Source organism: Miniopterus natalensis, chromosome 21, assembly GCF_054644295.1.
Source record: "Miniopterus natalensis isolate mMinNat1 chromosome 21, mMinNat1.hap1, whole genome shotgun sequence".
Classification (NCBI taxonomy): domain Eukaryota; kingdom Metazoa; phylum Chordata; class Mammalia; order Chiroptera; family Miniopteridae; genus Miniopterus; species Miniopterus natalensis.
Window position 1 is genome coordinate 10958494 of NC_142101.1, and position 25849 is coordinate 10984342.

The following is a 25849-nucleotide window of genomic DNA, read 5'->3' on the forward strand; positions in this document are numbered from 1 at the left end:
TCATGAATTCACCAAGGTGTGTTCTACCCAGTGATGAAAGTATGGTCCTGTCTTGGCTCTAGTCTCCAATCTCATGCTTACTCCTGTTTTAGTCTTTTTCATGCCTAAAATGACCAACCCATCACCACATCCCTTGTTCTTTAAAGACCTGGTTCAACATATATCACCTATTAAGAATCTTCTTACCCAATTCACCTACTTTACATTCACACAGAACATGTATAAAATGGAACTGAAAGGCCATATCCATACTTTAGTACATAAATATTTCCAAGTTGCTAATAATAAATTAAAAATAACTGTTGCATGACAGAATGAAAAGAAAACGGCAATCTATCCTAAGCAACAATCAATACACTGAAATCCAATTTAGATTGGTCCTTGGAGGTCTTTTTTTTTTTTTTTAGGAATTTAGTAAGTGGAGAGGCCTAAGGTCTGCAACCGTTTTTAGAATGACATACGAGGATGGTAAACTCCTGTTCCGTTCTGGAATTGATATTCATACTTATTTATAGAAGAGGAGTAACCATCAGATACACAGGAAGCAGCTTGAAATTCACCAAAAATTGCAGAGCAATGGAAGGGTGGAGCAATAGGAGACTTGACTACTGACTAATTCAGGCACCGCTGACACACAGTAGTTGCCACCTTGGGCCTCATCTTTGGCCAGTTACCTTGTCTCTTAAGAAACTGGCCCGACCGGGTATCACTCCTGAACCAGCTGGTTGGCTCGTCTCTCTCGCTTATCCCTTTGCTGATTAACCTCCGCACTGCTACGAGTGATTTTTTACATAATACAAATCTAGTCTTTATTCTGCTCAAAATTATTCAATAGTTTTTTCACTATCTCCAGGATAAAAGCTAAACTCCTGTTTAAGTCCTTGGCTGTAGGCATGTAAGACCAATATAAGACCTATGATCTGGTCCCTACTTGTCTAACTTTGTTTTCAGGTACTTCACTCCTGTTCTCCGCTCCCCACTCAGTATTCTGTTTAAGCCGTGAGAGGCGAAGCTACTCAGATAGACCATGTCCTTTTAGGCCTATATGCTTTTAGATTTAAAAAGGGCAAACACTCTGCTTTACCAGTTCTTTTCTATAATACTTAACATGTATCTGTCTGGCACTCATTATACCATAAACTATTTTGTGTATAACTTCTAAGTCAGCATAGAGTCTTCATTCTTATATTTTCAGTTCCTAACACAAAGCCTGAAAGAATGAAAGTTCTAGATGCCAAGTGGGCAAACAAGTTTTTAAAAGGACATTAGAAAGGTCAGAAAGCATTACCTTGAGCTTTTGTAATTCACCTTCAATGTCTATTTCCAAAGTGGGGTATATAGACTTGTACTGGTTTGCCAGAACTTTGAACCTGACAAATTCAAAAAAATCAAGACATTGCTCTGAGAAATATGGATAAATCAAGATATTAGCTCTCTTTAAAATATTCTAAATAATATCAACTGATTCAAATGGTTTCTGTAGCTGAGTGATCTAACAAATTAAACCCAAAATGTAGTTACATCCTGAAAAATAAAACCTAATAAAGGAGAGTAGTCATATGAATAAATGACACTCTCAAAATATGTTTTACTCCAGTTTAGGAATATCAACAATACAATTAAGGTTCTGTGTGTAGGGGGAAATAACTGAAATCTGTAACCATTAAGACTTGTATCTGAATTAATTATATTATACTGTGTACAAAACAAAAGGGATGATCTACATGATGCTTTTAAAAAAGACAGAGGCAGACATTAGCAATCAGTCTATAGTATTCCCATTGTAGGTGCACTGACAGTGCAAACCGTTGATTGAAAATGCACAAAATCCATGATACCCTTGAGTCACCTGCTATTAAATGCAACCAACTAACTCTCCATCACTGAGTCACCATTTGCTTTCCTTAAACATAATTTTGGTTTTGTTTTCTGGGGGTGCTGCTATGATAGCATCATGCTACTTTTCAGAAAGTTAATCTGAAATTAAGGACCAATTAAAATGTAATAAAAATAACTTTAACATTCTAAACAAAGCAAAAATGCCAACCACCACTATTCAAGTAGAATACTGATTTTACTAGTCTACAACCTGAGTTTTAAAAATTCTAGAATTCCATTTGCTCTGTCTGTTTGGAGACACAAGTTAGTTACCTCTCAGAGAAGCCATCAAAATCAGAAACAAGATCGCACATCCTGAGTCCACTCCGAGCAGCTTTGGAGGAATAAACTGGGCCGATGCCCTTTTTTGTGGTACCCAAACTTCAAAATAAATCAAAACAAGCTTGAAGTTAGACAAGAAAGATGCAATTCTTGTGGTCAGATTATTTTCTGTTTTGCCATTTCCTGTAAGCTTATTTTCACAATCCACTGATTTTTCTCTGAGCTCTAAACTAGATATTTTAATACTTATTTTTCTTCAACCTCTGGCCTAGAATTTAAGCATAAGAGTCTGGATATGCTTCAACTGCACCAAAACCAAAAAACAAACAAAGAAAAAAAGACCATACTTCTTTCCTGCTTGTTCCTGCCTCTGCTGTTCCTGGATACCATCAGCTGCTTGATGAAAATCAAATACTGCAGGGAAACAAAGTCAGTTTTTGTTGAAACAAAGATAATATAGGAAAGCAAACCATACTGTATTTTAAATTACCAAAGTTGTAAATCCCTTCAGTCTAACCTCATTATGACAAATTAGACACATTTTAAGAAAAGACAATAATGGTGGGAGTAAAGGTTATAATGCTAACTGGTATATTAATATAAAAATATGCCTGATCATTCATTCCTGTTTATTGCAATCTACACTATTTTTAAAATGAGTCATGAAGAGGGTAATTTTGGAACACCCTACCCAACAATTCAATGAAGCTCAGTTTACTAAGATATCTTCTTTAAGTTCTGGATGCCAGAAATCTAGGGGTGATTTTGACATCTCCCTCTCCCTTGCTAGTCCCAAGCCTCCATCATCTTTCACCAAAACTGTAGCCGTCTAATGAGTGTGCCTATTTCCACTCTTGGACACCTCTAATACATAATTTTTAATGTAGCCAAAGCCATCTTTCCAAGACACAAATATGGTGTCACCATTCTTTTGCCTTAAAAACTCAATGGCTTTCAATTGCTGGAAAAAAATGATATATCTGATAAAGGATTAATATCTAAAATATATAAAGAATAAAAATTTTTGAAAAACAAATAAAAGAAACAAAATATATAAAGAACTCATACAACTCAACATCAGAAAAACAATCTGTGGTGCTCAGATTAAGATACTGAATTTCACAGAGCAGATGCCAGGGGACCATGGGAAAGTTCTAAAGATAAGCAGCGGCTTTCATCACCTAACACAGTACCTTACTATAGCCACAAGACAGAATGAATACCAAAAGGCTATATATAGGGTGTCCCCCAAAAATGCATACACACACTCTGAATAATTATAAAGGCAGTGTTTATTAAAATACGTTTCATTTTCAAAATTGAACTATCAGCTGTTAAAGCGTGTATACATTTTGGGGGGACACTCTGTACAAAAACCATGAAGGGAAAAGAAGTTAAAGATGATGGTAACAGAATATTCATGGTAACAGAATACGTACAAGGTTAATAATTAAGTATAAGCAGATAAAAATAGTATAAAATGAACAAAAATACATTTTTCATTATATACCTAAGAGACAGTATGAAAAAAACTAATAACACTGTACTGCTTTCTATATTATAGAACTATAGTGATGATAAAGGAAAGTTTAAAATGAAATTACTAATAACCAAAAAAAATGTTTTATATAGGTAACAGGTTGAGAGTATGTTTTTGGGTTTTTTTTTTAAATCAGAAGCTTAAAATAGCCAATGAAAATGACAGATTTATAACTTTCTTGCTTCCTTCCAAAGGGTTTCAATTTGCTTGCTTGGCTGATACTTTAAGAACTTTGACAGGGCTGCCTCTTAAATGAAGGTCAATGTTAAAACAAGAACAGCAACTGTGAATGTTATACCAGCCTTGCATCCCCAGAATAAATCCTACTTGGTCAGGGTGTATGATCTTTTTAACGTATTGCGGTATCCGATTTGCTAATATTTTGTTGAGGATTTTAGCATCTATGTTTATCAGGGATATTGGCCTATAATTTTCTTTCTTTGTAGTATCTTTATCTGGTTTTGGAATTAGGATAAGGTTGGCCTCGTAAAAAGAGTTTGGGAGTCTTCCCTCCTCTTGAATTTTCTGGAATAGTCTGAGGAGAATAGGTGTTAATTCTTCTTTGAATGTTTGGTAAAACTTGCTTGTAAATCTGGTCCTGGCCTTTGTTTGCTGGGAGTTGTTTGATTACTGCTTCAATTTCATTAGTTGTTATCAGCCTATTCAGGTTTTCTGATTCTTCCTGATTGAGTTTTGGAAGATTGTATGTTTCTAGGAATTTGTTCATTTTGTCCAGGTTGTCCGGTAGACCTACTTCGACATGAGTATTAGTATGTGGAGATAAATGCTCTCTGTATTTTGATATGGCTTATTTTTTCGTAGAACTAGAGATTCTCATGAAATATTGCTTATATTATTCATTTGACTAGCTAATTCTTCCTTCAGAAATAAGTAAATTTTAGCCTAGCCCTTATCAAAAACAAAAACAAAAAAATTAGTAAGACTTTATGTATTTGGAACCCAATTATTACAATCCTTCCTACTTAGTTTTCACTAAAATTAAAGACAAAATTGGTTACAGAATGCTTTCGTGCAGTAAGTTTCTGGTTAGAAAAAGATAGTTATAAATAAATGTATTATGTCCCCCTTACCAATGTGAGCTCTGTCTGAGATGATAAGCCTTTTTTCCCAGCCTTCCAGACCTAGAGAGAAAGGGAAAAAATACATGCAAATTGAACATTTTGTATAATAATTCTTTCATCTTAATTTCTTTAGAAGCACAGTTTTTCACTGAAGTAAGCACTTTCGTATCTTTTCTTTTGCATAGGAAACAAGTTTAACAAGAATTTTCTCACCTGTCATTCATTATATATACACAAACTCATTCACACACTCTTTCTAAATGTTTTACCCTAAAAAACTTCAAACACAGCCAGTTCTATCCACATAAAATACTTCTAGGAACCCAAACAGCAAATGGTAACAAAATGACATTTTTGTAGGAGTTGGAGGAAGAGGAGTTGGGTGTACAGCAGGGGGAGAATTTCAAAAGGGAGTTGCTAATTTTGGGAGTGGCACCCTTTCCCAAAAGACAATTATAAAAGTGTGATTAAACAAAATAATAAAATGTTCTCACTAATTCTTTCAAAGTATTATCAGTTACTGAGTTTAGCACAAGATATATATATTTATATCTCCATTTAACTGTGAATGCCTAAGAGCAGGGGCCATGAGGTTTCATAGTATGGGCCAGTCATCCAAGAAATGTTCAAAAAAATTGTTAAGTGAATAGGCAAATAAAGCTAAATCAATATATATTTTAAAGACAGTACACCTTCGTAGGCTATATGCATTCTAAGGATGAGCCACCAAGCTCCAAACATTTTCAAAACTAATTTTAGATATTAAAAATTAATTGTTAATTTTAATAATATCCAAAAATTTATTTTAAAATTATTCCTTCTAGATTAAAGAGGAGGACCTCCTTGGTCGTATGCTAAAAGATAAACTGGAATAGGAAGCCTCCCCCTCTATAGCGGGTTTTGACATGTAAATACGTACTCTGAAGTGAGCTTAGGGAAGATTATAAAGAAAATACTACAAAGAAACTCAGCAAAGTGGACTCAGCTGGGTTAGATAAGCCAGAAGGAAAACGAAAGTAGGGCCAAGTTTTTAGAGGCTGATGGAGAGCAGAGAGCAGTGTGGGAACCTTAAGCTGACAAACGTAAAAAGCTGGCACCAACACACAGGTTAGAAATGCAGGGAGGGCAGCTGAGATGGCACCAGGACTGCTCTGAGCAGTCAGACTGAGCTGTCAGAAACACCTGAGGACAGACTGCTACTTTCACACCTGAACAATAAACTTGAGCCATGTCAACAGAATTGAGTATTTCCAACTTGAGCTAAGCTAAAGAGAAACTACACTAATGATTTCCCTCAATTGTGTATTATTTGCATTGCCAGATTCCCCAAACCCTAGCAAGTTAGCCAAGTTGAATGTAAACAGGCTTCCAAAAATCCAAAAGGAATTAGGAAAGGCAGGAAATCAAGATTTTTTTTTAAGGAAATGGACGGATACATAGCACAGAAGGAGCTAACAACCCCCTTTTATCCCTGGGTTATGGCAACCAAGGAGCCCCAGGTCCTCTAGGAAACAAGACTGACAGTCTGCACAGCAGGCTTCTGTGGCTTCCCGACTGCCCTAAACTAACTTTTGGTTTGGGAAGAAGGGTATCTGCTAACCTGAGTACAAATGACAAGATGAAACTCATAAATTTCCTAGAGTTTTGCCAACGAGATACAGTAAGTAATTTTAGCTCCCTAAAGTTTACAGATGACCATGTGTAAAATAGCCAAGACGTACACAATGACCTTATGTTTGTCTTTTGTTCAAATACTGATTAGCATAAATAAAATTTCAAAACTGACATTAAAAACTTGTCCTACACTAACCTGCACTTTTAAAGTATAAGACTAAAATGTTGAGTGGCTGCCATGAAATCCGAATAGAACTTTACAGAAAAAATCACCAGTTACCAGGCAATGCAGACTCATTCTCTTACCTTTTCCTTTTTTCACATTTTTTTCTGCTTCCTCAAATAATCCAGGTAGATGAATCACCACACCATTTCCTAAGGAAAACAAATTAACCCCAACCTTAAACATCTGTACTTAGAATAGAGACACACATACTGATATTAAAATACAAGCATCTACAGCTACCCTTTATCTAGAACAGGAGACTGAGGGCCTTTGATTTACAGGACTTTCTGATTCATCAAGGACTTACCACAGGAAGGATCCAAGTCCTAAAGAGTAGTATACACAAGAGCATGTAATACACACAACATCAAAACACTAAAATTACACTCAATATAATTTAAAATTTCTTTGATACAAAGTGAAACTGTTATTTTGAAAGAAACTAGTTATGCAGCTTTGGGCAAATTAAACCAGGTCACAGTAGACTCTAGGTCAATGTCTTTCAAATTGGGAATCACACCCTATTGCTGGTAATAAAATCAATTTGGTGGGCTGTGATTAGCATTTTTAAAAATAAAAATCTAGAATAGAACATATCAGATTGCATCATATGAGGGTTCAGAATCAATTTATCAGGCACAGACTTGTTTTTCTTACTGAGTCATGTTTGAAAAACTGATTTGATGACCTAATAGTTCTTTTATAGAATTAAGATTGCCAATGACCACAGATAAACACAAAGCAATCATTCCCAAAAGTATTGGTGCTGAAAGATCTAAAAGAGTTGTAAAATAGCCAAAGTTAGGTATATTCCAGAAGGTACCAAGGTCAAGATTAATCATTTGATTAGTGAGGGATGAGAGCAGTTTGATGATAAAAAATGAACACTGTTATCAATGAGGGGGGAAATTCCCAAGTGGTTCATTCTACTCACCAATGAATGCGGTAACGTTTGGGTTAATTATTCCACTGGGTAAGAGATGAAAATCATATTCCACGGAATCTACAACAACTGTATGGCCGGCATTATTTCCTCCCTGAAACATAAGACGGGAAAACTGAACCTGACAATAAATACAACAAGTAATATACATATCTCCTTCCAGAGTGAATTAATGAATTCCTGCCGAAACGTCCAAGCATTTGGGTTTAAGGAAACCCAAGCATTTGCCCTGAAGACTTATTATTTGGAGATGTCACAATAGTTCTGCTATCCCTTCGCCTTTCCTCACTAGAGTAGAGCCGGGTGATTATTCCTGACAGGGCCTGAAAACTGGAGAATTCACGTTTCTGGAAGATAGAAAGACATATGCCCTCTAAAGAGACAAAGAAAGTGAAAAGCACAGGGAACAATTAGCTTTTTATTCTGTTGCTGGCACTGTGTAGGACATGTAGTAATCTAATTAATTTTTCTGGCATTTTTGTGAATTCATGTTTGGCAAAGATTTGATTAGTAATCTAATCTATTAATTAGATTACTACAATAGGCTTGTCAGGCACAGCCTACATGTAGTAATCTAATTAATAATCCCTGATATTCTAAACCAAAAAAAATCCCTAAAATAGAAAAGAGTAATCTATCCAGTTATCCTAACTTGATGTAAATATTCATGTAATTCCCATTGTCCTAAGAGTGTGTGTCAAGCACCTTCATGACCTGAAATTTGTATTCTTACATAGACTTATCAACAAGGATATCTTCCAAGTAACTCCCTCAAATAGTGGTTATCCTGAAACTCAAATTTTTAAATGTATAAATCAGTCTTGTGAGTTTGGTTAGTAACAGATCCCTTGAATCTACTCATCTCTGGATAAAGTAATACACCGGGTCAAAGAACCTCTAGAGCTGAGACTCATACCACTGACCCATGGTGAAACCTTCACTCTGTGAAGCTCATGTCTAAACAGTCAATAAAAGCCAAATTTGAAGTCAAATGATAAAAATTAGGTACAAAGCAGACAATATTAAGTGACCAGATAATCTTTCTAAGTTTAAAAAGAATAGGAGAAAACACAAATCAACCAATTATAGCTTTAAACTTCCATGTAATGTTAACAAAAATTTTAAAGTAAACCACATACTAGGGTTATATTTACAAAAATAAGTTTAACAACAACGACAAAAAGTTTAACATCTTCGTGGGACTTTTTTTTTTTTTTAATTTTTTTTTTTTTATATATATCTTTATTGATTTCAGAGAGAGGAAGAGAGAGAGACAGAAACATCAACGATGAGAGAGTCATTGATGGAGCCCACAACCCAGGCATGTGCCCTGACGGGGAATCAAAGCCTGATCGCCTGGATCCTAGGTCGACGCCCAACCTCTGAGCCACGCCCAGCCGGGCTTCGTGGGACATTTTTTAAAAATATCCATCAAAACCGTATTTCTGGAGAATGCCTAGTTTAACTTGATTGCAAGGGAATTTTTGTCAAAATGACTGTTATTTACGTTTTATCAAATCTTTACCAATCATGAATTCACAAAAAGGCCAGAAAAATCAGTCCTTCAAAAAAGCAAATGCCTATTTACACTGTTTTGCACTGTACAAAGCAAAGAATTCCCTGCTTGAAGTCTACTGTATGTCACATATGTTTAAAAAACAAACAAACGACAGTGCTGACCTATAGTCTACAAGATAACAGGTGGGTGGCGAGACACAGGAAGACAGAAGCAGGAGTGTTAAGCAATACCTCCCTCAAATGATACCATCAAGGGCACAAGTGAATATTTCTTACTATTTATTTTTAACAGGGAACATCTGCATATGATACGAAGGCACAGAGGTGCACAGTAAGAAGTGAAGTCTTTCTCATAGTCCACCCTGGCCCAGCCCCGGTTCCCTGGACAAGGCAAACAGGTACTGCCAGGTTTGTGTGTCCTTCCAGAGATAATTTTGCATATACAAACACATACTTATATATTGTTTTATTCCCTGTATACAAATGTTAGCAAACTACATATACCTGGGCAGCTTGCTTTTTTTACTTAACAATCTTAGAGCTTATTACATAACCGGGCAAACAGCTGCACTACACAGTATTCCTTTTCACATGGGCACACAACTTATTAAATTGGTCTCATAACAGAGGCATTCAGACTGTTTCCAACCTTTTGTCATTTTGAACGATGTTACGATACACTTCCTGGTACATACTTTATTATTTGACACTTAAGTTTATCACCAATACTGATAGAAGAAAAATCTCTTTAAATCCTAGGAAAGTGCTCATTTGCTATCACAATTATTTAATTCTAAATCACTAAATTTAATAAATGCTTACTAAATTGTTTCAAAGTATTAGTAACTTTGAGAAAAACAACCAATAAAGCATTATTATTTAAACAAAACTAGCTTTTATTTTAAATCCATCATTTGCTTAATATACAAAACAAACTACTCTATAATTTTGGGAGTAGACCTGAAAAGTAAGCCTCCTAATTTACACAAAGTCATTTTCATAGATATACCAATATAATCACTTGGTGAAACAGGTATTAACTCAGGTGGTGCACAACAGGGTTCTTGTTAACAAAAGCGTACTCTCTTAGGTAATATTTTACAAAGACAGGCAGTAATGATGGCAATAACCAAGATGGAGAGATGATGGCTGACGTGTGTGTGTTTGAGGCAGGAGATTGCGGCTGGTGTGCAGATGACTTTAGGGGATAAAATGCTTTAATTCTTTAAGTTCTTCCAAGTTTACAGGTGGCGATTTAGGCTGGAAAAGTTCAGCTGCAAAAGACTTGAAATCACATTTTAATGAACAGCTTGCTCACTCAAACATTAACCAACGTTTTTCAATAACCCTTGTCTTATTAAGGACAACTACGTAGTTTAAATCTCATTTAAATTCTGTCTGAGTATGAAAATATGGTTAGCTGTTCCCAGAATAACCCTACATCACCCTACTAAGGAGCAAGGGGAGAAAATGTTAAGGGCTTATCAGTATATTTGTCACAAGTTTCCTGCGGGAGGGTGGGGTATGACAAGCTTCTAATCATAAAACACACTGTGCAGAAGATTGTTCAGCTGAACTGAGAAGGAGCTACTCATAAGGAGTTTCTGGACAAGGTAATCTATATAGGAAATAAGTTTTAGTTTAGTGTCATATTTCACAAAATGCAACGGAGAAAGCTTCAAATTTCAAGTGCCTATTTGGATGCTAACCTAAAATATTTATATATTATGTGGGATATACAAAATCTACCTGGATACAGATTATACGGGTCCAAGGAGAGCCACATATGTTAGCAGATAGCAAAATAAAGACGTTTCACTGAGCACCACTGCGGCTGCCCACACCCACCAAAGAATTACAAGGGCAGGCACTCTGACCTGTATGTAGGTGGCCACGTTTGTGACAGAAACGGCTTCTACCGTGGGCGACTCCATGTAGTGTGCACCAGCATATGGAGCAAGGGCACACTCATTTAATCATGTTTAATGATTCTCCTTAGTTAGCACTGGGAGGCCAGACAGTACTATATAAATGATGGGAGATAAATATTTTTTTGTTCTACTTTTAAGAAATGCACTGCACTATTCCTTCCTCATCCCAAAATTTCCCCAAGCCAAACTTGGTTAACTATCCCCCCAGATACAGTATTAATCATATATTCATATTAATAGTTACAGGTAACCACCTCTTGCTGCTTTGCTAAATTAAATTCCCAAAACACTATGATCCCACTCTTGTATCATTTAACAAATACTTTTTATTATTAAAGCTGTATGTTTTATATTATTTAACTAAAAAAAAAAACAAAACCCCAACGAAACAGAGTATGTTAAATCAATTGTTAACCAACAAAGGGCTACAGAACAGCAATTGGGTTCAGACCCTCTTTTCCGCACCCTTCCCATTACTCTGCAAATCATAGTAATCACCCCCTCTGGCCCCAGGCAGTTGATCCAGCAGGGAAACCTGATCCAGGCATGAGCCATTCGAGCTCCACGCTCTGGGGCATCTGATTTTGAATACAGAAGAGGGCACTTAGGAGTTGAGATGCCTGTCACCTAAGGGCACATCTGAAAGAGAATGGCCGCCAGTGCTGGCCGCTGAGAGCCCTGAGCTGCCTTTGTCTGGGGCCACTTGAGGGTAGGCCATCCTGCTTTTCTTTCAGACAAATCCCCATTTTGCTTGAGATCGGCCCTTTCCATTGTTTGCAAACAAAGAATGCAAATGACGGACAAAGCAAACTCATGGAGACAGAGTGTATACAGCTCATCTTGCACTAATGATAACTGTACATAACAATGACTTACGTCTAAATTTTAACATTTATGCTGTCAGGAACAAAACCCACACCCGGTGCTGCAGGACACAGGGATGATATGACAGTTTGGGTTACTCTGCACTGCCCTCAGTTTCTCCATGTATGCTTTGGCTTCCCCATTTGACTTTAAGCTTACAGGAGTCAGAAGACAAGTGTTTTGAATTTTTTGTCATGGCTTCAAAGAACCAGAGGTTGTCAAGCCCAACTGTGGAATAAAAGTTTGGATGCAGAAGTGTTGATATGTGTAAGTTTCTAACTAAGAAGCTCCAAAGGTCCTGGAAAGATTCTTTTTTTTAAAGTTTGGGAGGGAATAACCTTAGTCTGCAAAAGTGACTCCTAATCCTTAACTTAGTTTGCTATTAGGTCTTTCTCTTCCCCAAATCACTCCCCCAACTGAGTTCCTGCCGTGACAGTGGTGTGAACTGGAACAATGGCGTCTCTTTCCAGCAACAGTGGAGGCCCCAGCGTCCAGGGCCGACACTGTCATGCACACAGCCCGGAGGCATTTCTCAGGCCTCTAAAATGGTCTCTGTGTCTCTTGTCCTTTGTGCTCTGAATACATGAGCACTGTGCTGTAATCAGACAGCTCCAAGTGGACACCAATCAAGAAGTCCGTTTTAGCCTGGCACTGGCATAAAAACAGATGTTTAGATCAATGGAACACAACAGAGCGCCCAGAAATAAACCCATGTCTATGCGGTCAATTACTATTTGACAAAGGAGGCAATAACATGCAATGGGGTAAAGACACTCCTTTCAATACATGGTGCTGGGAAAACTGGACAGATACTTGCAAGAAAATGAAGCTAGACCACCTGCTTACACCATATACAAGAATAAAACTCAAAATGGGTTAAAGACTTAAATGTAAGACTCGAAACCATAAAACTCATAGAAGCAAGCATAGGCAATAAAATCTCTGACATTTCTCTCAGCAATATTTTTGCTGCTCTATCTCCTCAGGCAAGGGAAACAAAAGAAAAAATAAACAAAAGGATTACATCAAACTAAAAACTTTTCCACAGCAAAGGAAACCATCGACAAAATGAAAAGACAACCTACTAAATGGAAGAACAATATTGCCAATGATACATCTGATAAGGGTTAATAACAAAATTTCTAAAGAACTCACGCTACTTAACACCCAAACAAACAAACAACCCAATCTAAAAATAGAGTTTTTCCTATAATCCACCATGGACCAGAGCAGAGCAGCAATGCCTCAGACCCCATGCCTCTGAACTCTTCCAGCAACCGGAAAGTTCCTATTTCTTGCCTAGAGTCTTCAAGCTTCTTAACAGCCTAACAGTCTTTCAAGTCAAAGCTTATCGCCTATGCTGCTCTCTTGGTAAAAACTGTAAGACCCGTGTCTCTCCAGATGAAACATTTCACTGTTGCTTACACTAAAACACTTGTCATCCACACACAGCAAAGTAATTGTAAGGATGACTTCTCTTTTGTGACAACATTCATATAATTGCAATTAGCTTTTGATTTCAAAGTGGAGCAGGTTAAGTTACTGCCAGTAAGTTTATCAAATTAAACTATTCAACAGTAACCAGACACACGAGACAGGAAAACATACACAGGGTATCTGAATTTCTTTTCAGCAAAGATATCCAAGTGCACTGCTGGTTATCTTTTAAAGACTTAAGATATCCCCTTCACCCGACAGTTTCATACACAGATAAACATCACACGAGTGATAAAAATCCCAGGTACCTGTAGTTTATACCTTAAATCACCATTATAAAACAGCTTCTCACAATGAAAGTGGAAAGAGGCATCTCAGGTTCCTAATTAAGAAGTTTGAGACTCCAGGTACCAACCTCTATTATAAACACTTACTGAACAAGGGTCAGAAATGACCGGGGCATGGATAGAAGGATCAGACATGCGACTAAAACCTGCGTAAACTAACGGCAATGCAACTCTTTGTAAATACTTGATAAAAACTCACCTAATCTTTACGGTTATGAATATAAACATTTTCTCTCACAAATAAAATCCTTCCTTTAAAAATGTTTTTAAAAATTTGAGACAAAAACCCCATCTTTAAAACTCCATGGGACCTTCTGTTTTTGAAAGAAGAATTCTATTACATTGAATTAAATATAATTACAAGTGGGTACAATGTAAAGTACCATCCATCTTGGAGCCAGTGCAGCCATGGGAACTGTCCTCTATTTACTGTTCTTTTCTATTGTTTTCACTAGGCAATACTGAATTCCTCAATGTCCCTTTTCCTACTGATAAAAGTAGTCTAACAATGACCAACCTTCACTTATTAGTATGTAGCTCATCCACACTGATATTTGGTGTCAAAATCTGACACAGTTCCCAAAGGGTAATACAGTTAACATTTGTATCCAGTTACAGTAAGTAAGCTATTAAGTATTTATCAGTTTACCAGCTCATTGTAGATTTGTTCTAAGCAAGAGTTTTTCCTAGATATACTTGAAACTATCCAAGTAACCCACACATTCCCACCAAAATTTAAAAAACAAATACATCACCACTGAGACGATCCTATATAATTTAAAAATGTATGCCTTAAAAGTAGAGATGGTATATTAAAATAGGCTTATATAGCAAACAACTTGGGACATCCACATTAACTTCCTGAAACAAATGGAAATCAACACACAGCCACCCCAATCTATGGGACACAGTGAAAGCAGGCCTAAGAGGGAAGTTCATAGCACTGCAGGCCTACCTCAAAAAGCAAGAAAAATTTTTAGTAAACTACCTAACTTTACAACTTAAAGAATTAGGAAGCTCCCCTGCTGGGAGTGTTTTTTATTGCTGCTTCTATTTCATCAGTTGTTATTGGCCTATTCAGGTTTCCTGATTCAGTTTTACATGATCTCACTCATATGTGGAATCTAATAAACAAAACAGACTGAGGAACAACACAGATCCAGAGACACAGAAGCATGGAACAAACTGAGGGATCTCAGAGGGAAGGCGGAGGTGGGGGAGAGGGTGGAGAGAGATTAACCGAAGAACTTATATGCATATGTGCATAGCCCATGGACACAGACAATAGTGTGGAGAAGGCCTGGAGGGGAGCGGATGCCAGGTGAAGGGGATCAATGGGGGGAAGAAGGGGGAGATACCTGTAATACTTTCAACAATAAAGATTAAAAAAAAAAAAAAGATCTGCCCTCAGCAGAGAAAAACCATTGACTAGAATTGCATGGCATTCAAAGGATATATGCTGAGGAAATACACCAAAAAGAAGTATCAGTTACCTATTTGCTCACAGATACAAGAGATAAGACTTTAATATAAACTATTAAAGCCCTTGAGCCATGTAAAAAATATTAGTTGAAATACTAAGTTAATCCAAGAAATGCTGGGGAGTCCACCTTAAACTCATTCTATAACAGTCAATGAAATTGTCCAGGGGGTGTTAATATAATTTACAGGACAGAATTAAACTAATGATTTCAAAGAGATGTCTTGGGGTGATCCAGTCACCCAACAAATGTTGAGTATTTCCTTCCTCTCTGCCTCACACAGTACTAGGTACTATGCAAGAAAACAAACAAGAAACTTTTTTTTTTGACATACTAATAAGGAAAGCACCATGATCCAAGAAGCAAGTTTAACCAAGTATACAAAAACAAACTGGTATACACTTATGTACTTGGGAAATACTATAAACTATGTGTATAAAAAGCAATCCTAATAGTCAGGAGACACAGAAATAGCAATTATTATAAACCTGGAAGAATGGTTTTTTCCTTAAATGCTAATTCTCTACCATCTCCAAAATAATGGGCAGTGGTTTGGGAAAGAGTCATTTTAGCTGTATAAGGTCAAAGCATTGCGTAACACATAAATTGTTTTCAATTGTTCTGATTACTTCACGGAGAAAGTGTGTCTTTTATACTTCTTTACCACCTATGAATAGCTGGTTTCAGAGCCTCCAGCAGATCTTAGCCTCTAGCTACAAATTAACATTTTTTCCATTGAGTGTACTTTTATGACAAGTTTTTTTATATACCAAGTGACAGGATCTACTTTCCCTTTATAATTAATTTTAGTTAATATTTTCTCTTTATATTAACTTTTAAGCCCTTGGGGCAGGGAGGGTGGGACGACACACAGAGAAAGGGAATATGTTCCAGCCATTTCTGATCACAGGCAACTTCACGTCTGTCATTGTAACCAAGGCTACAGGAACAATAAACAGGCCCTCGCTTAAAGCCCGGTATACACTGCAACAGTTAAAACCTCTGTGGTCTCTGCTCAACAAAATGAAGGAAATCAAGTATAATTATTTCCTTTGAGAGGACTTAGGTGGAAAAGCAGTAACAGGCTTCCTAACAAAACTACTTTTGTGCTGCCAGAAAGAGACCTTCCCTATTCCCTTACTTTAACCGTTTGAAAAACCTGTACCTGCAGCCTTCTCCATCCCCACCCTGGCAGTACTTGTTTCCGTGACAGTTGTCCACTAGACTATAAGCTCCATGTGGACACAATCCCTGCCCTTTTCAGCTTTTCTTTTTTCCCCACCATCCAAAGTCAAATCATCTTCCGTCACCATAAATTTGGCCTCCTCTACCCTTTACTACCCCCCACCCACTTCCCTCTGTTGCAAATGGCAGCATTTCATCTTTCCTTATGCTGAGTGGCATTCCACAGCATATATGTCCCACATCTTCTCTATCCAGTCCTCTATCGCAGAACACTTTGGTGGTCTCCATGTCTTGGCCACTGTGAATAATGCTGCAATGAACATAGGGGTGCAGATATCTAGAGTATCTACCAAGTTATAAATAATTCCTTATAAATCCTGCATCTGAAATATAGGCCTTAAGTGTTACGATAATAAAAACGCCACTGGCTTTGCATCTATTCTTTCCAAAAAGAAAAAAAATACAGTTTTCCCCTTACAAACTGTGTTTTATATTGGAAGAAATTCCTTATTTTATGACTCGATTGTTGAAACATGGATACATTATGTATACATACCACTCTGGAGAAACAATCTGTATAAACTGAGTTTATGGGATGAGTATCAGAAAAAACAGTAAATTCTAACAAAGTACATACATTCAATAATACTCAAAACTTGAATCATCAAACAAGGCAATTCAAGCTCAAATATGAACTCTTAAAAGGCACTGGAAGACTATATAAAGATTTAGACTTATAAAAGGAAGGTAGGAAGTCAAGTTTCCAAGTGAGGAAAGCCTGCCTAACAAGCCTGTTCGTCTGTTTCTCCTCTATCCTCAGCTAACACGTGAAAGCCCAACTTGGCCTCTTCATGACCACTTCTCTCCAGACTTTCCAAGGGCATCAGGGCCCACTGGTCCATGACCTCCTTCAAGACTACTTGCACAGTAACAGCAGTATCTCCAACCTACAAACTAATTCCACTGTTTTTCAAAGGGATATTAAAACTGAAAATCTTCTCTAATAAATGTCGTGATGAGAGCCTTCCCAAAACCTTCCTACGAGCTCCATACCGTAGCTCAGCCCCCAGTACTACCGTTCCCAAATGAGGAAGTGGGTCGGGAGTCAGAGTGAAGGAGACAGACAGGCCCTCAGGCTCTCTCTTTCTGCACAGCAAGAGTCGCGTTTTCTCATACCTCTTTCCCAACAGCGGGACCTGATCTGAAGTGAAGACGAAAGGAAGTGAAGGCCGGGCTCCTGGAGCAGCTCCAAGGCAGGGTGGAGCAACAGGTCAAGGACAGCACTTGGAGGAGTGTTATTAAGCAAGGTGGGTGTGTTGCTAGAGGGCTGGAGGAACAGAATGTTGGAGTGCAGGGAGAGGTGACGTGCTAGGAGACTGCTAACGGCCAATTGGGCAACTACCTTAGCTGAGGAATGGCCAGGGTGGAGTTCTGCGTGCCAAAAAAAAACACAAACAAACAAGTTAGAATAATTGTATTTAGCTTTTTACTACCGTGTTTCTGCACGCTCAAGTGGCATTTATTCCATTTTAGGCAGAGAGCTTCGACTCAAGCGGGCCTCCTGGCTTGTCAGGACATCTATGACACAGCATCATCACGCTGTGCCATGCATGCTCGCGAAGCAGAAACACTGCGAACCAGACGACATCACACTTGGTTTTGAACCAGGTTACTGCTCAAAAGTCTTTGAGTTTTGGAATTGGCAATGGTTACCCAAGAGCCTTTACAAAGGGCCCAGCCCCTGAGCTGCTTCAGAGGAAACGACAACTAGGCAGAAAGCTTACACGGAGGCCCACGTGCCCCTCGGTAGGAAGTAACCGCCGTCCTATTTCCCCAAAGCTCACTTTCCATGTCGGCGCAACAATGTCACAATTTCCAAACGCCAGTTTTGACATCCTTGTGTTGACTCGCCTCCATTCGTAAGAGAACTGGGATCCCCGTCCTCCGGGGGCCAACAAGTAAAAATAATCTCCCCTTAATGTTAATACGAGGGGGGGGGGGCGGGAGCGACACAGCGGGGCCACTCGCCCGTGCGGAGCCCAGGGGTGGGGTCTCGTGTCAACAACGTGGGCGCGAGGAGGCAGAGATCTGCCAGCTCCGGGCCTGCGGGGGGGACGGGGCGAGCCTGGGTTTCGGGGCAATCAATCCACTCCCACTCCACTCCCCCGGGTGGGCGGGCGACGCGGAGGATGCCGCGGGCTCGGCTGGGCCGGGGTCAGCCGCAGGCCTCGGGCGGCACCTCCTCCGAGGCGGGCCGCATCCCTCCCCACGCCGGCGCCGGCCCGCGGCCCGGAGCTGCACTGCGCGGCCGTCGCGCATCTCCCCGGGGCGCCCGGCCCGCCCGCATCTTCCTCCAGAGCCGCCCCAAGCCCGGCCCCCGGAGCGCCCAGGCCGGGGGTCTCCGACCTCCCGCCATTTCTCCACAACGCCGCCGCCGCCGCTCCCGGCCGGAGGCGAGGCGCTCAAGGTGACACCGCGTTTTGGAGACAGGGTCCGGGCTGCGGGCCCGACCCCTCGGCCGGGCTTCCCGCCGGCGCGCGGCCGCCTCACCTGGCAGCGGCACACGATGTCGGCGTCCTGCGCCAGCAGGTCCACCACCTTCCCTTTGCCTTCGTCGCCCCACTGCGCGCCCAGCACCACCGTCACCCGGTTCCCTCCGGGCAGCGCCCTGGGGCGGCCGCAGTCGCCGTTGGGCAGCGAGGATGCCGCCGGGTTGGTCTCGGCCAGCGCCATGGCTCCAGTGACGCGAGGACAGCCCGGAGGGGGCGCCGGCAGCCGGGAGAGCGCGAACGGAACTGCTCTGCAGCCCAGAGCCACATGCAGAGGAAGAGGGAGCCAGGGCCGGCCCCGCCCCGCCCCGCCCGGCCGCCACCCCTCCCCCGCCAGGCCCCGCCCCCCACAGCCCTCTAAGCCGCGACCATGACTGCCCCGCGCAGGCCGGCCTCGGCAGCACCGCCCGCGGGAAGAGGCCCCGGCGGCCGCAACCGCTGCCTCCCGGGACCTAGGCCACGCCCCTTCCGCGGCCTGGCGCCCCACTGCCGGTCGCACTCGAAGAGCGGAAGGGACGGGGGCGGGGCTTCGAGCGTGCCGCGGCCTCAACGCCCCGCCTCCCCTCGCTTCCGCCCGCTGCGCAAACGCGAGAGGCCCGGAGGCGCGGGCTCCAGCGCCGGACTACAACTCCCGGCATGCAACGCTCTGGGCTGAAGGGACGCATTCTGGGTACCACGGGGTTGGCTATGTGGGGGTTTCGGTCTCTGAAAGCGTTCGCTTTGAAATGATTTTTTAATGTACGGACTTGGGTTTATGGCAGACCCGTCCCCCGGGGTCTCTCACTGTGCCTCGTGCCAGAGCAAACTGCGGCCTTGAACCATTGCCTGGCCTCCGCCCGTAGGCTGCAGGCACTGAAGCGGGTTGTACAGCGAAGGGTGAAAAAAAATATTTTTTTAATGGTTTTTATTAAGGGAGGAGATTGTGTACAAAATACAAAGGGTGGAATTTCGTAATACAAGTGGGCTGGAATCGGAACGTGTAGGTTTCAAACTGGAAAGTAAAGGCCTAGAAGTAAGAACAGAGATGGGGACAGGGACCAGAAAGGAGCCAGCTCAAAAGTAAAGCAATAAAGGAGAGGATGTTAGACCAGAAAATCGGAGGTAAGTAGAGTCCTAACCCTTCTCATTTTACATGTAGAGGCTCAGGGAGGAGGCGTGCGTTACCGAGGTCACATAGGATGTGCCAAACACCGTAATGCACTTAGCGCTTTTACTGCCCACAACCACGTGAGGCAGGTAATACTACCTTATCCTTGGTTTCCAGGGCTTGAAAGGTAACTTGTTCTAGTAAGGGCTTAATTGCTCTCCGGGCAGCCTGCGTCCAGAGCCCAGCCCTTTTCTGTATATCCCGCTGCTTGTTAGGGTTTTAGGTGCCGCCAGATTCCAGAGTATACCTGCTGCTTCCAACTACAACACAAATTAACTATGACTTAGAATTCTGATATAAAATTGCTTCAGGGAAAGAAAAAAAAAAAAAGTAGGCATAGGATCTCATTAAATGTACTGTCTCCCAAATAACAAAAAAGAGAAAATAATAAAATATATCTAATAAAATGTCTCCCAAATTATATATATAGAGAGAGAACCATTATATATATATATAGATATATAGAGAACTATGTATCTATATATATATATACATATATATACACATATATATACACACAAGGATGTTCTCTAATGGTCCCCAGAGCGTATTTTATTATTTTTATTCAATGATTCATTAAGTCAGTAAACCAAACTAAGATTGTGCAGGGCACTGATGGCATGAGGAATAAAAATGCAATTGCAGCCCCTCCGGATTGTGATGATTTGGCCTACGGACAAGTAAACAAATAAATTCTAATACTCCGTGATTACCTTTGGTGGGCATCTTGGCTTGACCACAAGCTTTCAAGCCCCTTTGTCAACCAGGATGCTGTCCTTTTTTTCTTAGTACTCAAGAGCAGGAGACAGTGTTGGGCACACAGTAGGTGCTCCATGAGCACCTGCGACCGTTCGTTCGTGGCACTTAGACGTCGCCGACGGGGCGCACTGCCGGATGCGTGTTTGTCATTGCAGGGGTTCCATACAGAACGCGAGGAAGACGTGGGCTGAAAGAGACACGAATTTAAAAGTTTTACCTTCACTCAGTCGACTCGGATTGTCCCAAGTGGTTTTGCTCCAAAAAAAAAAAAAAAAAAAGTGCGGTTCCTAAAGTCTGGTTACATCTCGTCTGCAGCATCCCAGGTCCAGGCGCCCGGGGGGGGGGGGGGGGGGGGGACGGGGGACGGGACTGACGGGCAGGCGCACGCGCACGCGCACTCGCCGGATGCCCCGCCCCCGCCCCGCCCCCGCGCCTCCCGCGGTGGGCGCCCGGGGGGAGCGCGAGGCCGGGGCGGTTGGGTGCCGGGTCCCGGCGCCATGTCCGCCCCGGGGGTGGCGCTGCTGCTGTCGTGGCTGAGCTGCTGCGGCTCGGCTGTGTGGAGGTAGGGGCGCCAGTGCCGGGCAGGGGCCCCGGGTGGGGTCGCCCCGGGAGTGGGGCGGTGGGGCCCCTCCCCGCGCACCCGTGTCCCGGGACCGCCCACCCGCCCGCGCAGGCCGCCGTCTGCTCCTCGGGCTCTTGAACCCCAGCGCCCCGCTGCCCCCTTGCGAAAGTTTTCAATGAATGAAGGCAGAAAGTGGGGGGGACGCCGCTAGGACTTGGCTGCTCTGGGGGCGCAGGAGCAGGACCAGGCTGCGCGCCTGCGGACCTTGAACCCGGCTCCTCCTGCTGCGCTCTGCCTTTGCCAGAGAGGAGAGGCGCCACCGAGAACCCCGAAATCGCCCCCAGAGATTGGAGAGTGGGGGGGTGGGGAGACACTTCACTAGGATCACTAGGTAGGTAGTGGTTGAATGAAGTGCATCAAAGTATTTTAGATTTTCAACACAGGTTAAAATACGGATGATTAACCAGAAAAGCCATCCCCTTCGAATATCCCATTTAGTGGAGGTTTTTGCTATAACAGTAATTGTTGCCCGGCAACGTTAAAAGGTAAGAATATCAACAATAAATCAAACCATTATGGAGGTTTCAGATGGAAGGGATCCAGGGCACCGCACTGGACACATAGGAGAGGTCAAATAGTAAGAGAGGCCCTGGAAAGGTCAGTGAAGTCGTGAGCAGGCAAAAATGCAGCATTCTAAGAGACCATTTTAAGCCTTTAGTTTCTTCTCTATAAAAAGGTGAGAAACCCTGTCTTATGGGGTGGATAAAAAAAAGCTGTGGTACATATATATACAGTGGAATATTACTTGGCCCTGAAAAATGGAATCTTACCATTTGCAACAGCATGGATGGAACGCGGAGGTATTATGCTAAGTGAAATAAGTCAGCCAGAGAAAGGCAAATACCATATGATTTCACTTCCATGTGGAATCTAAAGAACAAAATAAACAAAATTGAAAAAGACTCGTAGATACAGAGAGCAGACTGGTGGTTACCAGAGGGGAGGGGGGGTTAGGGGACTGGATGGAAGGGGTGAAGGGATTGAGAAGTACAGATTGGTAGTTATGGGGATGTAAAGTACAGCTTAGGGAAGATAGCCAGTTATATTACGGTAACTATGTATGGTGCCAAGTGAGTACTGGAAATACCAGGGGGAACACTTTGTAAAGTATGTGGTGGTCTAATCACTATGGTATACACTTGAAACCAATACAAAGTAATATTAAAGGTAAACTGAAATTTTAAATTTAAAATAAAGATAATGCTTTGTGAGAGCCACAGGCCACATAGGACTTTTGAGCACTCAAAATATGGGTAGTCCAAATTAAGATCTTTTGTAAGTGTAATACATACACACTTGATTTCAAAGACAGTACCAAGAAAATAATGTAAATGATCTCACTAATAATTGTTTTATATTGATTACATGTTGAATAAAATATATTATTAAAATCAATTCCACTTGTTTTTGGCTTTTTTAATGTGGCCACTAGAAAATGTTTAATTTTACATAAGTGGCTTGCATTACATTTATACTGGACAATGCTGCTTCAGATAGATCATACGGACAGAAATTAAAGTACCCTGAATAATAGAAATAATAATGAATAAGGACTCACAAAAATTTGCTCTTCAGTGTTTCAAACAAGCAATACCGTTTCATAAGTTTTTAATATTTATTCATTTTTCAAACTCAGTTCATAAGTGAAGGAAATATAGCCAATAGTCTTCAACAGTTTTCATTTAAAACAAAAACAAGATATAAAAGTATTTGCAGACATGTGATGGTTCCACTTAACAATTTTTTGACTTCATGGTGCTGTGAAAACAATATGCATAGTAAACTGCATGAGATGTTTAACACTTTATTATAAAATAGGCTATATCTTAGATGACTTTGCCCAACTGTAGGCTAATGTCAGTGTGCTGAGCACGTTTAAGGTAGACTAGGCTGAGCTATGACGTTTGGTAGGTTAGGTGTGTTAAATGCATTTTCAAATTACAGTATTTTCAACTTATAAAGGGTTTATTGAGACATAACCCCATCATAAGTCGAGGAGCATCTGTACTTCTAATCCCAGTGTCTTCAAATACTGAGCAAACCCTAACACCCCTCGAGTGGTGGGTAGAGTTCAGGGATAATCCTCAGTTTTTGCCCTGACCATGCTCTCCAGGGAGATTCCTGGGCAGAAATGTAAAGCTCTTGGCAGCCCAGGCATGCTCTGACCATGCATAGAATACCTCTTCTTTGGAGGAGAAATTCGTTTTAATATTAATATTTGACCTTTTCCTCCACAGATATCACACTAACAGCCCACATTACGGCATTTTTAATACCAGAAGTACTGTAAGTGTTTAATTTTTTTAAACTATAATTAAGTATTAATTTTTTTTATTTTACCATAGGACAGAGGGCAGAGTTAATCATACTCAGTTGTATAGCACAGTGTCATTCTTTTATTTTTGTTTCATATCCTTCATTTCACTTCTTCCTAATATAGATCCCCCTCTCCAATAATAGTCCTTAAATATGTAAGTAGCAAAAATAAGTACTGTTGATTTGAGTATTTTGTGATTTAATTTTAAAAAACTCATGTCATGCCTGGCTGGCGTGGCTCAGTGGGTGAGCACCGACCTATGAACCAGGAGGTCACAGTTCAATTCCCCATCAGGGCACATGCCCAGTTGTGGGCTCAATCCCCAGTAGGGGGCGTGCAGGAGGCAGCCGATCAATGACTCTCTCATTGATGTTTCCCTCTCTCTCCCTCTCCCTTCCTCCTCTGAAATCAATTAAAAGTATTTTTTCAAAAATTAAAAATAAAAAAACCTCATGTCTCATTTGTCTTCTTTTTTTATCCTCAGAACCTACTAGAGTACCAGTCACCTCCTAGATACTTAATATATTATTTTTTTAAATATGTTTTCATTGATTTTAGAGAGAGGGGAAGGGAGAGGGGTAGAGAGAAACATCAATGAGAGAGAAACACCAATTGGCTGCCTCCTGCACGCCCCCTACTGGGGATGGAGCCCATAACCCGGGCATGTGCCCTGACCGGGAATCGAACCAGTGACCTCTTGGTTTATGGGCCAATAGTCAACCACTGAGCCACCCCAGCTGGGCTTAATATATTATTTTTGAAATAAAAATCTTATAATTTTGGAGCAGACTACTGAGTGTCCCAGAAAAGTTGTTACTTTTCCTTTGTTGTATTACTTTACATAATTTCAAAGAAATGAAATTTAATTATTTCTTTAAATAATAAGGACCCAGAAAATTGAACCCTACATCTGAACGATGAGATGAAAATTTTGGAGCAAATTTTTTGTTTGAACTATTTTATCTTATTTTTTAGATTAAGTTAGAGTATGAAGGAAATTCATTTTCTGAGTGGAGTGTGCCAGCAGCTTGCTCTGTGAAAAATAAAAGGTAATATTTTTGTCGTGAATATCAACGTGTATGTGTATTTACATGTGACAAAGCATTCATATCGTGTGGGCATTCAGACTCAAGGCTGTGACTTGATGTAAATTTATTCCTATTAAATAGATGTGAAAAGGAAAATGAAATCAAAGTAGAAGTCAAATATTGCTATCTTTTTTCTTTTTCTTACTAGCATACATAAGTTTTTAGGCTCAAGGATTAGCAAGAAAATTTTTATTAATCTCATATGCATCTTCACTTATTTCTCCTTTCGTGTTTTCTTTAAATGCTAGATCGCCCACGACAGAACTGCGTTGTTCCTCTCCTGGTTTTCAGACTATAAAACCAATTGTTATAAACTCAGTAAGTTGATTTTAATGATAACTCATTAAACTTGCATAATCATCCATGTTACGCTTTATTTCCCCCCCCTTTTTTTTGAGTTTTCAACCTAATTTAACCTGTTTTAAATAGTATAAGTTGTAACTATAAATAAGAGGTATTTTCAAATTACTGTCACATGTCATTACTTTTTAGATCTCTCTCCACAAATTATAAGTTATGAAATGATATATGACTTTCACCTTAGCCTTTTTATTGGTATGTTAAATCCCCAGTTACCATGGTTGCAATAATAGTACTCCCAGCTGAGGGGGTCTCACATCCTAATTACAGAGAGTAACTAAAGAATTGAACTAGTATTTTATGAATAAACCATGTATTTATTTATTATACTTCCTCTAATCTTAGATAATTAGCACATTATAAGTTATGAAATAATGATGTTGATGCCTGTATCTAAATTTGTATTTAGTTTAAAGTTAACTTCGTATGTTGAAGTTTCTTTTGCATTTTCTTTTAGGATGTAGAAGAAGAACGTCATTTATCTGTGGAAAGTTCTAATACGTGCTTTCTGTGGTATTATAAAGTTAAGTAAGTGGCATAATATTGCATAATACAAAGGTTATGAATGCTTTTTAAGAGTATTTAGCTTTAAGTTTCAACAAAATTAACAAATGGGTTATCCACATTATAGTTTCCATATAGCTTTCATCCACCAATCAAGATAGCCTCAAATATACTG

The 25849-nt window shown here is 40.4% G+C and overlaps 2 protein-coding genes and 1 non-coding gene across 4 annotated transcripts in view; 2 read left to right on the forward strand and 1 right to left on the reverse strand.

Moving 5' to 3' along the window:
- The window catches only part of ADSS2 (adenylosuccinate synthase 2), a 29225-nt gene extending 10073 nt beyond the window's left edge, over positions 1-19152 (reverse strand). Inside the window, exons 1-7 of the mRNA XM_087828916.1 lie at positions 18879-19152; positions 7557-7659; positions 6703-6771; positions 4792-4842; positions 2508-2574; positions 2152-2259; positions 1289-1370 (exon numbers count right to left, since the gene is read on the reverse strand). Of these exons, the coding sequence (XP_087685042.1) occupies positions 1289-1370; positions 2152-2259; positions 2508-2574; positions 4792-4842; positions 6703-6771; positions 7557-7659; positions 18879-19061 (663 nt within the window). The 5' untranslated portion in view covers positions 19062-19152. The remainder of the gene's footprint in view (positions 1-1288; positions 1371-2151; positions 2260-2507; positions 2575-4791; positions 4843-6702; positions 6772-7556; positions 7660-18878) is intronic.
- A 463-nt stretch (positions 19153-19615) lies between these two features.
- Positions 19616-19749, forward strand: LOC148090749 (small nucleolar RNA SNORA42/SNORA80 family). Its single transcript, XR_015716329.1, has one exon. It is a non-coding gene; the product is annotated as a small nucleolar RNA SNORA42/SNORA80 family (small nucleolar RNA).
- A 1512-nt stretch (positions 19750-21261) lies between these two features.
- Positions 21262-25849, forward strand: part of CATSPERE (catsper channel auxiliary subunit epsilon) — a 40699-nt gene continuing 36111 nt past the window's right edge. For both annotated transcript variants that reach the window (XM_087828913.1, XM_087828915.1), the window contains exons 1-5: positions 21262-21345; positions 23643-23691; positions 24698-24771; positions 25059-25128; positions 25628-25698. In XM_087828913.1, the coding sequence (XP_087685039.1) occupies positions 21281-21345; positions 23643-23691; positions 24698-24771; positions 25059-25128; positions 25628-25698 (329 nt within the window). In that variant the 5' untranslated portion in view covers positions 21262-21280. The remainder of the gene's footprint in view (positions 21346-23642; positions 23692-24697; positions 24772-25058; positions 25129-25627; positions 25699-25849) is intronic.